This window comes from Chiloscyllium plagiosum, chromosome 19 (genome assembly GCF_004010195.1).
Source record: "Chiloscyllium plagiosum isolate BGI_BamShark_2017 chromosome 19, ASM401019v2, whole genome shotgun sequence".
NCBI classification, from domain to species: domain Eukaryota; kingdom Metazoa; phylum Chordata; class Chondrichthyes; order Orectolobiformes; family Hemiscylliidae; genus Chiloscyllium; species Chiloscyllium plagiosum.
In genome coordinates this window covers 55,112,093-55,124,489 of record NC_057728.1, presented here as the reverse complement: position 1 = coordinate 55,124,489, position 12,397 = coordinate 55,112,093, and the positions used below count along the sequence as shown (strand labels likewise).

Below are 12,397 nucleotides of genomic sequence, written 5' to 3'. Positions count from 1 at the left end.
TATATAATGTTGGTACTAAAACAAACCATTATTCAAATTTATGATGTTATGTGAATAAACAGCACCCGACAAAAATATCGCGGCTTTGAAAGGCAATCCATATTTAATGACAACAGATCTGACAAACTGATTTCATAAAAAAAGGTCAGTCATCTATTCTTGGTGGAACTAATCCATCATAAATTGTAAAGTTAGTGGCAGGAATTGGTGTCAGCTGTTACCATTACCAGAACAGCTGATTGGCAGAAGGGAATGAGACAGGGAGTATGTAGAACAGGTAATGGCAAAATATCTCCAATTAAAAGCCCTAAATGGTACAAAACTTGCTCAAAGAGAACTAAAGCCAGCCAAGTAGTAAAAGCAAATTTTCCCCTCTGTTAATTATGATCAGAAAGTAACATGAAGCAGGGCTGACTCTCAAATTCACCATTTAAATCTCACTCACCTCTCCGTGGCTGCCCTCTGGTGGCAAGTGATAGTGAGTTACCACAGAGTTGGTTCCTTTGATGATTCCAACATCATACCATGGATTGCCTTCTTTCTTTGGCGTTACCTTTAATTGTGCGCAAGAATTTTCTTGTTTCTAGAAAAATGAAAGAAATCTTGTTCGGGTTTTACATCTGTTTTAGAGCAAGAAAGCATCACCGAAAAACCAACCACTACTCAGAAATTTGACAACCATCCACAGCCATTTTTTTATTTACATTAATGAACACAGAATATCTATCTAATGATTAGCAACATGCCCTTGCAAAGGTCTTTAAAAACTCGATTCAATTTTGACTTGGCTTCATGCGTAGATTAGATCACAGTTTGCCATAATGTGATACTGGGTCTATATTTTGGACCTAAGGTGGCACTTTGAGAGGTGACATTATAAACTTTTCACTGTATCCCTGTACTTCAGTGCACATGACAATAAAACTGAATTCTAATTCTATTGTATTATTACTTCACATTTAAATATCCAGAGGGAATATGAAACTTCTGCAGTGGCAGTTAAAGATCCATTGTATTGATAACCTACTAACCCATTATTTACTAATTATAATAACTTTATTTACCCCATTTGCTAGCGGATTACTAGTAGAGACTTCATTTGGTGACACAGCTGCTGTGGAAGAGGATGATGGAAGTGAAGTGGCAGGACCTAGAAACAGAAGACCTAAGAAGTTACTTTCTATATGGCAAATGTTAATTCATTCAATCTTACCATGTGTTTAATTATCAACATTACTGACAGCATACAAAAATATTTTAAAAGTGATGTGTCTATTAATGTTAACATTATATTTTGACCCTTGTGTCCTCATGCATATGATCCAAGTTTTGATACAAAATTTTGTGTAATTAATATATATACACCATAAGAAAGAAGAAATCAATGTAAAAAACATTGAACTTAATTAGATGTATAAGGACATGTTATTGCTTTCAAATTATAGTCAGACATGGATACCTGTATGGCATATCAGTCGCTTTTATAGGCTTTGATACAAAAAAACATCTACTACTACAACAACCACCATATTAGTACGAAATGGCAAGAAATTTCAATAAAATATTCTCTGCAAACAACTAGTATAAATCAGGCTACATTAAAGATCAAAATAATCTCAAGTAAAATACTTAGCCTGGATATCCCTCATTCTGCTAAATACCATTAAATAGTGGACAAAAACATATTTGAAGACTTGCAGTCTTTTAATTTACAAGCTTTAACAAGTTATTGGAATCACAATTTTACATCAAATGTACCTTATTGTAATGCAAACACTGACACACCAAGATACAAAGTTAATGTTTAAATAATACCAAAACATTAGATACTGGAAGTCTGAAAAAAAGATAAAATGCTGGAGAAACACAGCAGGTCTGACAGCATCTGTGGAGAAATAGGTAACATTTTGAGTGCAAGAGGTGAGTGCTCTTTGAAAACACTGTGTTTCAGGTTTTTCCAACACTTTCTGATTCTACTACAAAAAAAAATTACATGATTATCTCTCTAACCCAAAGTACTAAAGCACTTTTCAAGAGGAAGACCTAGGTCTGGAAGCCAATACAGTGAAGCCAAGATGTGGAGAACACCTTTAAGTTGGCAATCTCACACTGCTTTGGTTTCACATCACTAAAGAGACAATTGTTTATATATAGCTTGAAGTCACTACTCTGAAACATGGGGCAAGATGAGGAACAGTCCTTTATCAACCACCACAGCTGGCAGCTGCTCATATGAAGAGTCAGCTAGACTCAAAACGTTAGCTTGCTCTCTCTCTATGGATGCTGCCTGTCCCACTGCTATTTCCAGCATTTTTTGTTTTCAGTACAGATTCCAGCATCTACAGTAATTTGCTCCAATCACAGCTGGTATGGTGATTTGAACCCCTAGTGATGGCTTCATCCTGTGTCTTATTAACCAACTGAGCTGACTCCAATCAGGTATAATGTTAACTTCAGCCACATGTTAAAAATATCTAGCCAACCGATTTAATACCTGGCAACGGAACTAACTTTTGAATTATTTAAAGGTAAAATACTATGGATGCTAGGAGTTTGAAACTGACAGAATTCTGTCCAGTTCCTGCTTCCATAGAGTCTTAGGAACATCAAGGAAACAGACCCTTCAGTCCAACTCATCCATCTGACCTATTATCTTAAATTAATCCAGTCCCATTTGCCAGCACTTGACGCATATCCCTCTAAACCCTTCCTATTCATGCACCCATCCAGTCATCTTTTAACCCTGGTAGACCAGCCTCCACCACACCCTCTGACAGCTCATTCCATACACACACCACCTTGTGAGAAAAAGTTGCCTCTTAGGTCCCTTTCTATCCTTCCCCTCTCACCCTAAACCTATGCCCTCTAGTTTTGGACTCCCCTACTTGGGAAAAAGACCATGGCTATTCACCCTATGCCCCTCATGATTTTATAAACTTCTATAAGGTCATCCCTCAGCCTCCAGCAGTCTAGGGAAAATAGCCCCAGTCTATTCAGTCTCTCCCTATAGATCAAATCTTCCAACATCGACAGCATCCTTAGCCATCTTTTCTGCATCAGCTCAAGTTTAACATCTTTCCTAAATCACTGAGACCGGAATTGAACGTAGTCCAATAGCGACCTAAACAATGTCCTGCACAGCTGCAGCATGACATCCCAATTCCTAATCCTAATGCATGGACGTATAAAAGCAAGCATACCAAATGCCTTCTTCACTACTCTGTCTATCTGTGCCTCCGATTTCAAGGAATTATGAAGCTGCACCCAAAGATCTCTTGGGTTCCGCAACACTTCAGATCTCTACTATTAAGTGTAGAAGTCTTGCCCTGATTGCCTTACCAAAATGCAACACCACACATTTATTTTGTTCCAATGAAGCACAATGCAGGCTTGAAGAATACCACCTCAGTTTCCACTTGAGCACTTGACAATCTCAAGGTCTCAAGAGTGAATTCCACAACTTCAGAAGCTAACCATGATGTCTATTCTCCATTTTTCTTACATTCATTCTCTCCTCCCTTACCCCTCACCACAGTCTTGTCTTGTTTGCTCTCAGTAGAGGACCCATTCTCGCTGTTTCACAACTTAATATTACACTTATCTTATACCATTTTTGTTTTCCCTTTCACCACCACGACCAACCCCTTTGTATTTTACACTGGGCCTCTACACTATGCACCCTCCATCACTCCTCACTGTGAAAAGTTTATAAGAGAAGATTTTCCAACATCTTTCAATTCTGAAGAAGTCAGATTGGACTAAATGCATTAACTCTGTTTCTCTCTCAACAGATGCTGCCAGATGTGCTGAGTATCTCTAGCATTCTTGATATTTGTTTTGAATCATTTTCATGATACAAAAGTGATCCTGCACATTGATTCTTCCTTACAGTGAAAATTAACAGTTCGCACATGTTCACAGAACCATGCCGCCACTGAATCAAATGTGATTCACAGCATCCAGTGGAGTTCTTTTTTAATAGTTGCACTGCACGCTATGAGTTAGCATAGGCAAATGTTTACAATTATAAATAGTATGGAAGAAACATGACTAGAAAGAGCATAAAGTTTCCAGCCAGTTGAACATACTTGAAGTGGTAGGTTGGTGGGCATCCTCTGTGACCTGGCCTTGCTGACTACTCTGTATGTTTGTATCATTAGGACTCAGCATTGCTGTTTGAGGAGGAGCACTCACTGTGCTCAGTGGCACTGGAGGTTGCAGTGGATCCTTTTGTTGTGCTGGCTGCTCTGGAGTCGGAGTGATAAGGTTCTGGCAATGTTGCAAATGCTGAGAGGAATCTACATTAGGCACACCTGGTTCTGAAGCAAGATCTTCCGAGGGAGGCTTTACTGCACTGCATTCTAAAATATTAAAACAATTAGTTCTGAAAAGCCATTCTGAAAAAAAGGCACAAGTAACTTCTACAGAATACAATTAAATCCTTTTATAAATCCAGAGGCAATCCAGTGTGTAAACACCACATTATAAGAAAACACCTAAACTTGATACTCAGCAAGGGGCTGAATGCAAACTTATCCAGGCAGATGGATTACTTTAGAAATCAAACACATAGGTTTAATGGTTTCATCAATAATTTATAACCATGTCATTTACATTCAATGTGTGCATTCCTTATTGGTGAAAAACAAATTATAGCCATTAATATTGCCGCCACAGCGACAGATTTCAGTTCTGATTGCATAAAAGTGAAATTTTTAATCCTGTTGCACTAATTTGTAGCATTAACCCAAGAACAATATTCTTTGCCTCTATGCTGTTGTGGTTTTAAAGAACCACTTCAAATCTTGGGTACGGTTATTATATAATTTATTTTATAAGTATATGCTGGGAGACACATTTAGTTAAAGTCTACCCAGGTGTCTCTGAAACAAAGCCAGAACAAAGTTTGTCGTCTCATTCTCACATTTCATGACTATATATGCGCAGTTAACTTGTCATTGACTATCTTACAATTTACATCTCATATCTTTATCAATACACCTCCCACCGTGTACGTGGCAGATACTTATGTGACTTAGCCAATGTTGTCTCTCTCATACACAGCATGCAAGGATGGCCTGAGGCGTGATACATTGGCGAGAGAGCAGCGGCTACAGCAACAGATGAATGGACACCGCACAACAATCAACAGACAGGAGTGTTCCTTCCCAGTCAGAGAACACTTCAGTGGCCCGGGACATTCGACCTCGGACCTTCAGGTGACCGTCCTCCAAGGCAGACTTCGGGATGGACAACAACACAAAGTGGCCGAACAGAGGCTGATAGCCAAGGTCGGTACCCATGGGGATGGCCTCGACTGGGATCTTGGGTTCATGTCACACTACAGGTGACCCCACTGCGCGAAACACAAACACACACAACACACTCACGCAGATCCTCCCTCATACACAAGCTCTCTCTCATACACTCCCACAATCACACACGCACCCTCTCACAGACACTCATAACTACACTCCCCACCCACATGCACACATACAAGTTTGTGGGTTGAATTTGTACATACAGAATTGCAGTTTATTTTGCTGAATAACTACATGAACCTATGTAAGATTCTGTAAATCAGTTTTTTAGTTTAGAATCAGTCTGAACATTGTAGCACAGTCTCATGCAGGGCACCTCACACTGTAAATGCATTATCTGGGCCAATATAACACCAATTGTTAAAGTTCACTTGAGAACGTAACTTTAAAAAAGTTCTGCAATTTACATATGAAAGAACTGAACCCAACATGTTCATTCCAAAAGATGAGAGACTTAATAAACAATCTAGATCTTTTTCAATATACAATTTCAGTTACATCACACTGAAAACTTTTGCTATAAATTCTGTGTCTGACAATCTTATACTCCACAACCACCTGAAGGAGCAGCACTCTGAAAGCTAGTGCTTCCAAATAAATCTGTCAGACCACAGCTTGGTGTTGTGAGATTTTTAACTCTGTTTTGTGGATGCCCCTTTCATGTTCCATTAGCTCCGGGATGTTTTTAATCACTACAATCCGAACAATGTCCCTCAGTTGTTCTCTCAGTTAAGTTGTGAAGATCATTCCATTTTGAAAACTTACAATTTTTAAGCTCAGTTTCATTTGAAAATTGGCAACATCCCAACATGCCCACAATATGGGCTACATTTTCCATTATACTTAAAAAAGGTGTTTAGGCTTTTCATATGTGGTTACAAATCAACCTTAACCTACTGTATCACTTCAACTTATGAACATACTATATCAAATGGAGTTCTAACTCTTTCAGACAAGATAATAACTTGCACTGCTATCAGAAGATGTTATTTTCAGGGAAAAGGGATTATGACTACTTCTTCCCTTTTGGAAGAACAGCAGCTTATTCCTGAACCATATTTAAAAATTATTGGTTCAATAAAAACATGGTGCTTACCTGTGGCTTTTGGCAATGAGGATATTGGAACATCTCCACCAGTTGTTTTGTGTTGGATACTATCTGCTGGTTTTGCTTCAATAACAAAGGGTTCAGTGGCAGTGACATGGTGCTGGTGCTGCTGCTCTGAGTTTTGACTCAACTGCTCCTGTGCTTTACCACTTTCCATTTTCTCTTGAGGGTCCTGGAAGGCCTCTGACTGATCAGGTTGCTGATTTTCAGCCAACTGTGGCATTACTGCTTGAGCAAAGTTCTTTAATGTCTGTTCGGAAGACGACTGAAGCTCAGAGCTTCCTGGGTTTTGAAGAGTCTCAGTGGCAGGTGCCAACTGCGATGTGCTCAGATCTGACAAAGACGCACTGCTGCTTGAAGTCACATCTGATGCCGTTGAAGCAGCCTGGTTATTGTAGAGTGAAAAATGAATACTCCAGCAATAGATACAGATTATCACTCTTAAATGAAACCTTCCACCAATTTTTGTCTTTTGATTTAACCATTACAGAACACTCCTAGTCACTAATAATTTGCTTTATCCAACGTCTCCCCACCCCCCAAATAAGAATGAGCTGCTGCCTGTGGCAGTGAGCACAGACTTAACGTAATTGGACAAACAAAAAACTCAGTTAACATGAAGAACAAGTGAGATGCCATGATTTAGGATGCACTACCTACAAGTAGTTTCAATAGTAAATAAAATACAATTAGCCAAATATTGCAAGAGAATAGATTTGCAGGTCTTATGGGCGAAAGCAGAGGGATGGGATTAATTGAAGTGTTTTACTGAAAACCTGGACAGATGACATCCTTCTGTGCTTGTTCATTCTTCTCTAATTTTCATAATGTTCAGTAGATAACACCACTCATTTAGAATTAGGTGCAAAAAAACTGAACAATCAGCCATACCCACAACTGGAAATATTTTAAGTATTGTCAGTGACAGCGGAAAATTTAGGAGGCAATGACTAAGATTCTTGCAAGAGGCATATGGATCATATCATAATTAGCCTGAGGTGCGGAGGAACACGTTTTGAATAGGCTATTAAAAATGCACACAGTATTATTAACCTAAATGTGATAACTACTTGCTCACTCCTATCATTCACAGCAACTTCCAGTTACTGCACCAAGTGAAAAAAAAATGTTAAAGCAAAACCATCAAAACATCACCACTATTTAATTTTACCAAGAGGTCGATTACAGAAACATGTTTCACTGGCCCGGTTGTAAAGCAGCCCACTTCTCCCCACCATGCAAACCAGACATCCCTTTTCAGTCTGTCCGTCTGATATTACTGTGGCTCAGAACCAGCGGGCTACAATGGGCCACTTTATTTCTGATTTATTTCTTACTATCTGCTTCTGATTTCAATGATGCTCTAAATGGACCAGCCCCACGTTAAAGACAATGAGTTAAAATCTATCCGTGGGAAACCTGGTTAACGTTTTAAGGCAGTAAAGTGGAGTTAAAGATGATCAGATCATCGTGATCTCAAAATGCCCAAACAGTTGCACCAAATAATCTCCCTCTTCTTCTGTATTATGCTGTAATGGAATTGCCATTGAGTATCATGGAAAAACAATGAGATTCTCCTGTCTTAAGTGTCAGGCAATGACCATCTTGATGTGGGGTAAATATTCCTTGTCACATGTCAGTGCAAGCCTGGATGTTACCCAGGTCTTGCTGCACATGTGTTAAGTTTGCAAAGATCCCCTCTCAAAACAGAGCACTGCTGGGTTGAACTCTTAAATCTACAAATTGGCCTCGAATACCAAGCCAGATTTCTGTGCAGTGCAGCCTCTCTAAACTTCCTCTTGTACGTTGAGTATAAGTAGCTTAAAAGTTATACTAAATGGTGCACCACACAATAAAGAATCATTTTCTTATTTTCTTACCTGCAACGAAGGGCCTGGAGTTGGTGTAGACTGTGTCACAGTGGTCACTGCCCCAGTGCATGCTGCTGAAACGGTTGTTGCTGTATTGGTTGTTCCTGCAGTTGCCGTTTCTCCATGCACACTTTCTGGCATCCCATTGTTACTTGCATCTGGTGGCTGAACTGTGGCATACATATCCCAATAGGTTAGCAAAAATGTACTCTATGGCCTAACAAGAATAATGGGTTAGAATTTATCAAACTTTACTTTCATATTTTCTTGGATCATGGATGAAATTTTATAGTGATTAATCACCCCTTTGAAAAGACTAAATAACTTTGGAAAGCTCATGTTAAATTTTATATGTTTTGTACTCACACTAACACTGCTGAAATCAAACTTCTTTATTCATTTTGAGAAACACGATACAGAATAAAGCTCATCCTGTGCTGTAATTTCTTACAAGAATGCTCCCAAGCCCCATATCAATATCATTTTCATTCTTCCTCACTTCAACTGTGCTTGAATGCAACACAGAAGATTTTCACGCACATATTTTTATAAAAATGCAGACATGATCTTTCTAGGAGTTAAATTACACAATTGATAAAAGCAAACAGAGTTAGTGATTACACTTAAGTTTGCCACAATAAGCATCCCTCACCTTAGAATGATAATACTTGGCATTGGCAGACTTAACAACAGTCTCTGCAACTGGAATCGTAATGTATTATCTCATAATATCCTACATACCCTCGGAGCTTTTAGGCTCAGAATTCTATCTCCAGACTCCAATGTCAACACCCTCCTGGCCAACACCCCACTCTTCACTTTCCACTTGTACTCATTCAAAACCATGAAGCCGAACTTCATTTCCAGAAGGCATTTGATAAGATGCCACACCAAAGGCTACTTTGGAAAATAAAAACTTACGATGTATGGATGGCCTGGACAGAAGATTGGCGAGTCAACCAGAAACAGCCAGAAAGCATAAATGAGTCTTTTCCAGGTAGCAAGTTAATAGGTGCCACAAGGATTGATGCTGTGACCACAACTATTTATTACTTATATAAATGGCTTGAATGCAGGGCCTGAAGACATTGCTGCACTAAATTGTGAAGAGGACCTAAGAGACTACAAAAAGATATAGTTAGGTTAAGATAGAGCAAAGATGTGGCAAATGGAGTGGAATGTGTGAAAATGTGAAACTGCCTATTGTGGCAGGAAGGAAAAAAGAAAGCAGAACTGTGGAAAATCTTCCCTCTGGCAATGCAGATGGACCAGAGTGCCTTCCTTCATGAACTGCAAAACTTTAACATGTAGGTACAGCATATACTAAGGAAAGTCAATAGAGCGTTAACTGCGGCAAAGTGTATACAAAAGTCAGGAGGTTATGCTTCAGCTATATGGAGCACTAGTGACATCACATCTGGAGTACTGTGTGCAGCACTGGTCACTTATTTAAGGAAAGATGTAATTGCACTGGAGGCAGTTCAGAAACTGAATGGGTAGATTGTCTAATAAGGTTTTTACAGGCTAGGTCTTTATCTGCTGGAGTTCAGACGAGTAAGAGTTGGCTTGATTAAAACATACAAGATCTTGATGGGTGTTGACACTTTGGTTGTGGAGGGGCTATTTCCTGTTATGGAAAAATCAAGAACAGGGGTCACTGGTTTACTGGTTCAAAATAAGGGGTCACCATTTACATGGTGAATTTTTTTTCTGAGGATCATGAAGTGAATTTCTTTGAGGGTCACGAGTCTTTGGAACTTACTTACTGGAAGCAGGTGTGGGACAGTGATCGGTGGTAAGTGAGAATATGGGTTTGGAGGTTATAATCAAATCAGCAACAATCTTACTAAATTGTCGACTGGTTTGAGGGGCCAAATGACCTACTCCCAATCTTCCCTCTGGCAATCAGCATATCAATGCCATTTGTAGTGCTGACACCAGATTCCGAAAGCAGACACCGCGAGGATCATTTGTATGCATGTCCATATTCTACCTTGCACTAAGTTCTGCTAGCCCACTGCCCTTTTAACATTTTTCCTCTGACTATGGCCTCCTGCATCTCCCCTTTGGTAATTATATTTCGAGACACTTAAGCATCACTCTTTGGAATTCACTACCTAAAACCACTCCATCTCTCCAGCTACCTCTCCTCCTTCAACACTCCAATTCCATCTCTTTGATTATGGTTTTGGTCATTCCTTTGCCTAGCATTCAGATTTTTTTTTGATTATACCTCTGTGAAAACACCTCAAGATGATCTTTGATTCATAGCTCATCTTATACAAAAACATAAATTGTAACTGCTGCTTAAATATTTCTTATGACAGAACACTTAGCATGTGGGATAACGTGCATTAAAGCGCAGAAATGGATTCACAATGTAATACCTTCTACTAAGAGTAGTGAATTATGGAATTCTCAAACCCAGAGAGGCTAGATCACTCAAAGTATTTACTGAGGAGGTAGATAGATTTTTGAAATATCCAAGAGTTGAGGGCTGTAAGAATCTGACATGAAAGAGGAATTGAAGACCTGACAGATCAGCCAAGATCTTCAGGAATGCAGGCTTTTGAGGGCTGAATGGCCTACTCCTGCTCCTTCTTTGTGTTTTTATGTTCTCACTGTAGCACATTAAGGCCCAAAGTCAAATCCAAGTCGGTGTTTCTGCAACAGCAATAATCAAATAGTAATTGCTGTTTGGTAAGAGGAGCTGGAAATAGGAAAAAGCTTGCAATTTTCAAGCCAAAAATCAGACTGATCTTCATTAAGTGAACATTTTCCTTAATAAAATATGTCTTGTATCTGTAATGTATAAAAGTGTGACAACTACCCTGGCAGAATTTATTTCCATCTGCAATATCTGCATGCACTCATTTCACCAGAGTGACTGTAACCAAAGAAATGTTTTAAACTATAATTACTTGTGGTTACTAGTACATCTGAATTAGCCTGAAACTGAAGAGTGAGAAAATGTTAACCTATTGCTTCTTGTAATAGTAGAAACTTTATTTCAATATTAAAAAAGAAATATCACTCATTTAAATAGGTGAGCTACTTTTAGATGCTTTTTTATTGTTTAGTTTACTCACTTTGATTAAGAGACATATTTGCAGTACTGGAGGTAGCTGTGTTTGTAGTATTTGTTTCTGTAGTTTCATGAGCTGGCTCGTCTGCTGCTTGTTGTATTTGTTGATCTGAAGTTTGTACACTATTATCTGAAACAGTTACTGCAGTTGTGGCTTGTTCTGCAGCCACTGGCACCTGAGTTTCACTAGCGTGTGCAACCAAGCCAGTTACACGAGAGGGCACTGCTTCTCCTGATATCACAAAAACAGGCTGTCAAAACACAAAACGTACATGGCAAGAATCCATTAATAGAATTGTACTGTAAACATGCAGGAATAACTCTTCAATGTAAAGAATCATAAATAATCTATAACCCGCATTGACATCCAATGTAAATTTTCACTTGTGCTAAAATCTTGCACCACTTCTGCACTTCAAATTCACTATTCTGGTGATTGTGTATTTTGAAAAATGATGAGGTTTGGTGTTGAAGGCAACTCTGGCAATCAGTATTCATTAGTCACACCCAGAACAGTAACATAAGATATACCTGCACTTAACAAAATAGGTTGAATTATAAAGAGAAATTAGGCGAAAAGTCAGGAGAAACGATTGAAGGCATAGCTAGGTCGGTATACTTTCAAAAACGTTTTTTAATAATGGCAATGAAGAAGCTGAAGCAAGGAGACGGAGGAGGAAAATTCCAAAGCACAGTGAATGTAACGGCAAAAGCTCCCAAAAGTTGGAAGTAGGGGGTGGATGAAGTAGCACAGTCCAAGCAGCCACAAACATTTTGATTGAAGATTACAGAAGCTAATGAGTAAATTAAAGAGGAGGGATAGGGAGCCAATGGTAATTGCTGCACGAAGTGGCATTTATATGGCACCTCCAAAGGAGAATAAAACATCCCAAGATGGAATAAGTGCAGCAGCAACAAAATGATTTTGGATCAGAAAAAGTAGAATCCATATAGATGAAGTAAGAAATACAATGTAGTTGAAGATATGAGTGGAAGAATTCTAACAGACCAA

The 12,397-nt window shown here is 38.9% G+C and overlaps 1 protein-coding gene across 4 annotated transcripts in view; it reads right to left on the bottom strand.

Moving 5' to 3' along the window:
- Positions 1-12,397, bottom strand: part of LOC122559831 (host cell factor 2-like) — an 83,177-nt gene that overhangs the window by 18,271 nt on the left and 52,509 nt on the right. For all 4 annotated transcript variants that reach the window (XM_043709924.1, XM_043709926.1, XM_043709923.1 and 1 more), the window contains exons 16-21: positions 11,390-11,636; positions 8,310-8,470; positions 6,418-6,814; positions 4,089-4,361; positions 1,065-1,150; positions 446-583 (exon numbers count right to left, since the gene is read on the bottom strand). In XM_043709924.1, coding sequence (XP_043565859.1) covers positions 446-583; positions 1,065-1,150; positions 4,089-4,361; positions 6,418-6,814; positions 8,310-8,470; positions 11,390-11,636 — 1,302 coding nt within the window. The remainder of the gene's footprint in view (positions 1-445; positions 584-1,064; positions 1,151-4,088; positions 4,362-6,417; positions 6,815-8,309; positions 8,471-11,389; positions 11,637-12,397) is intronic.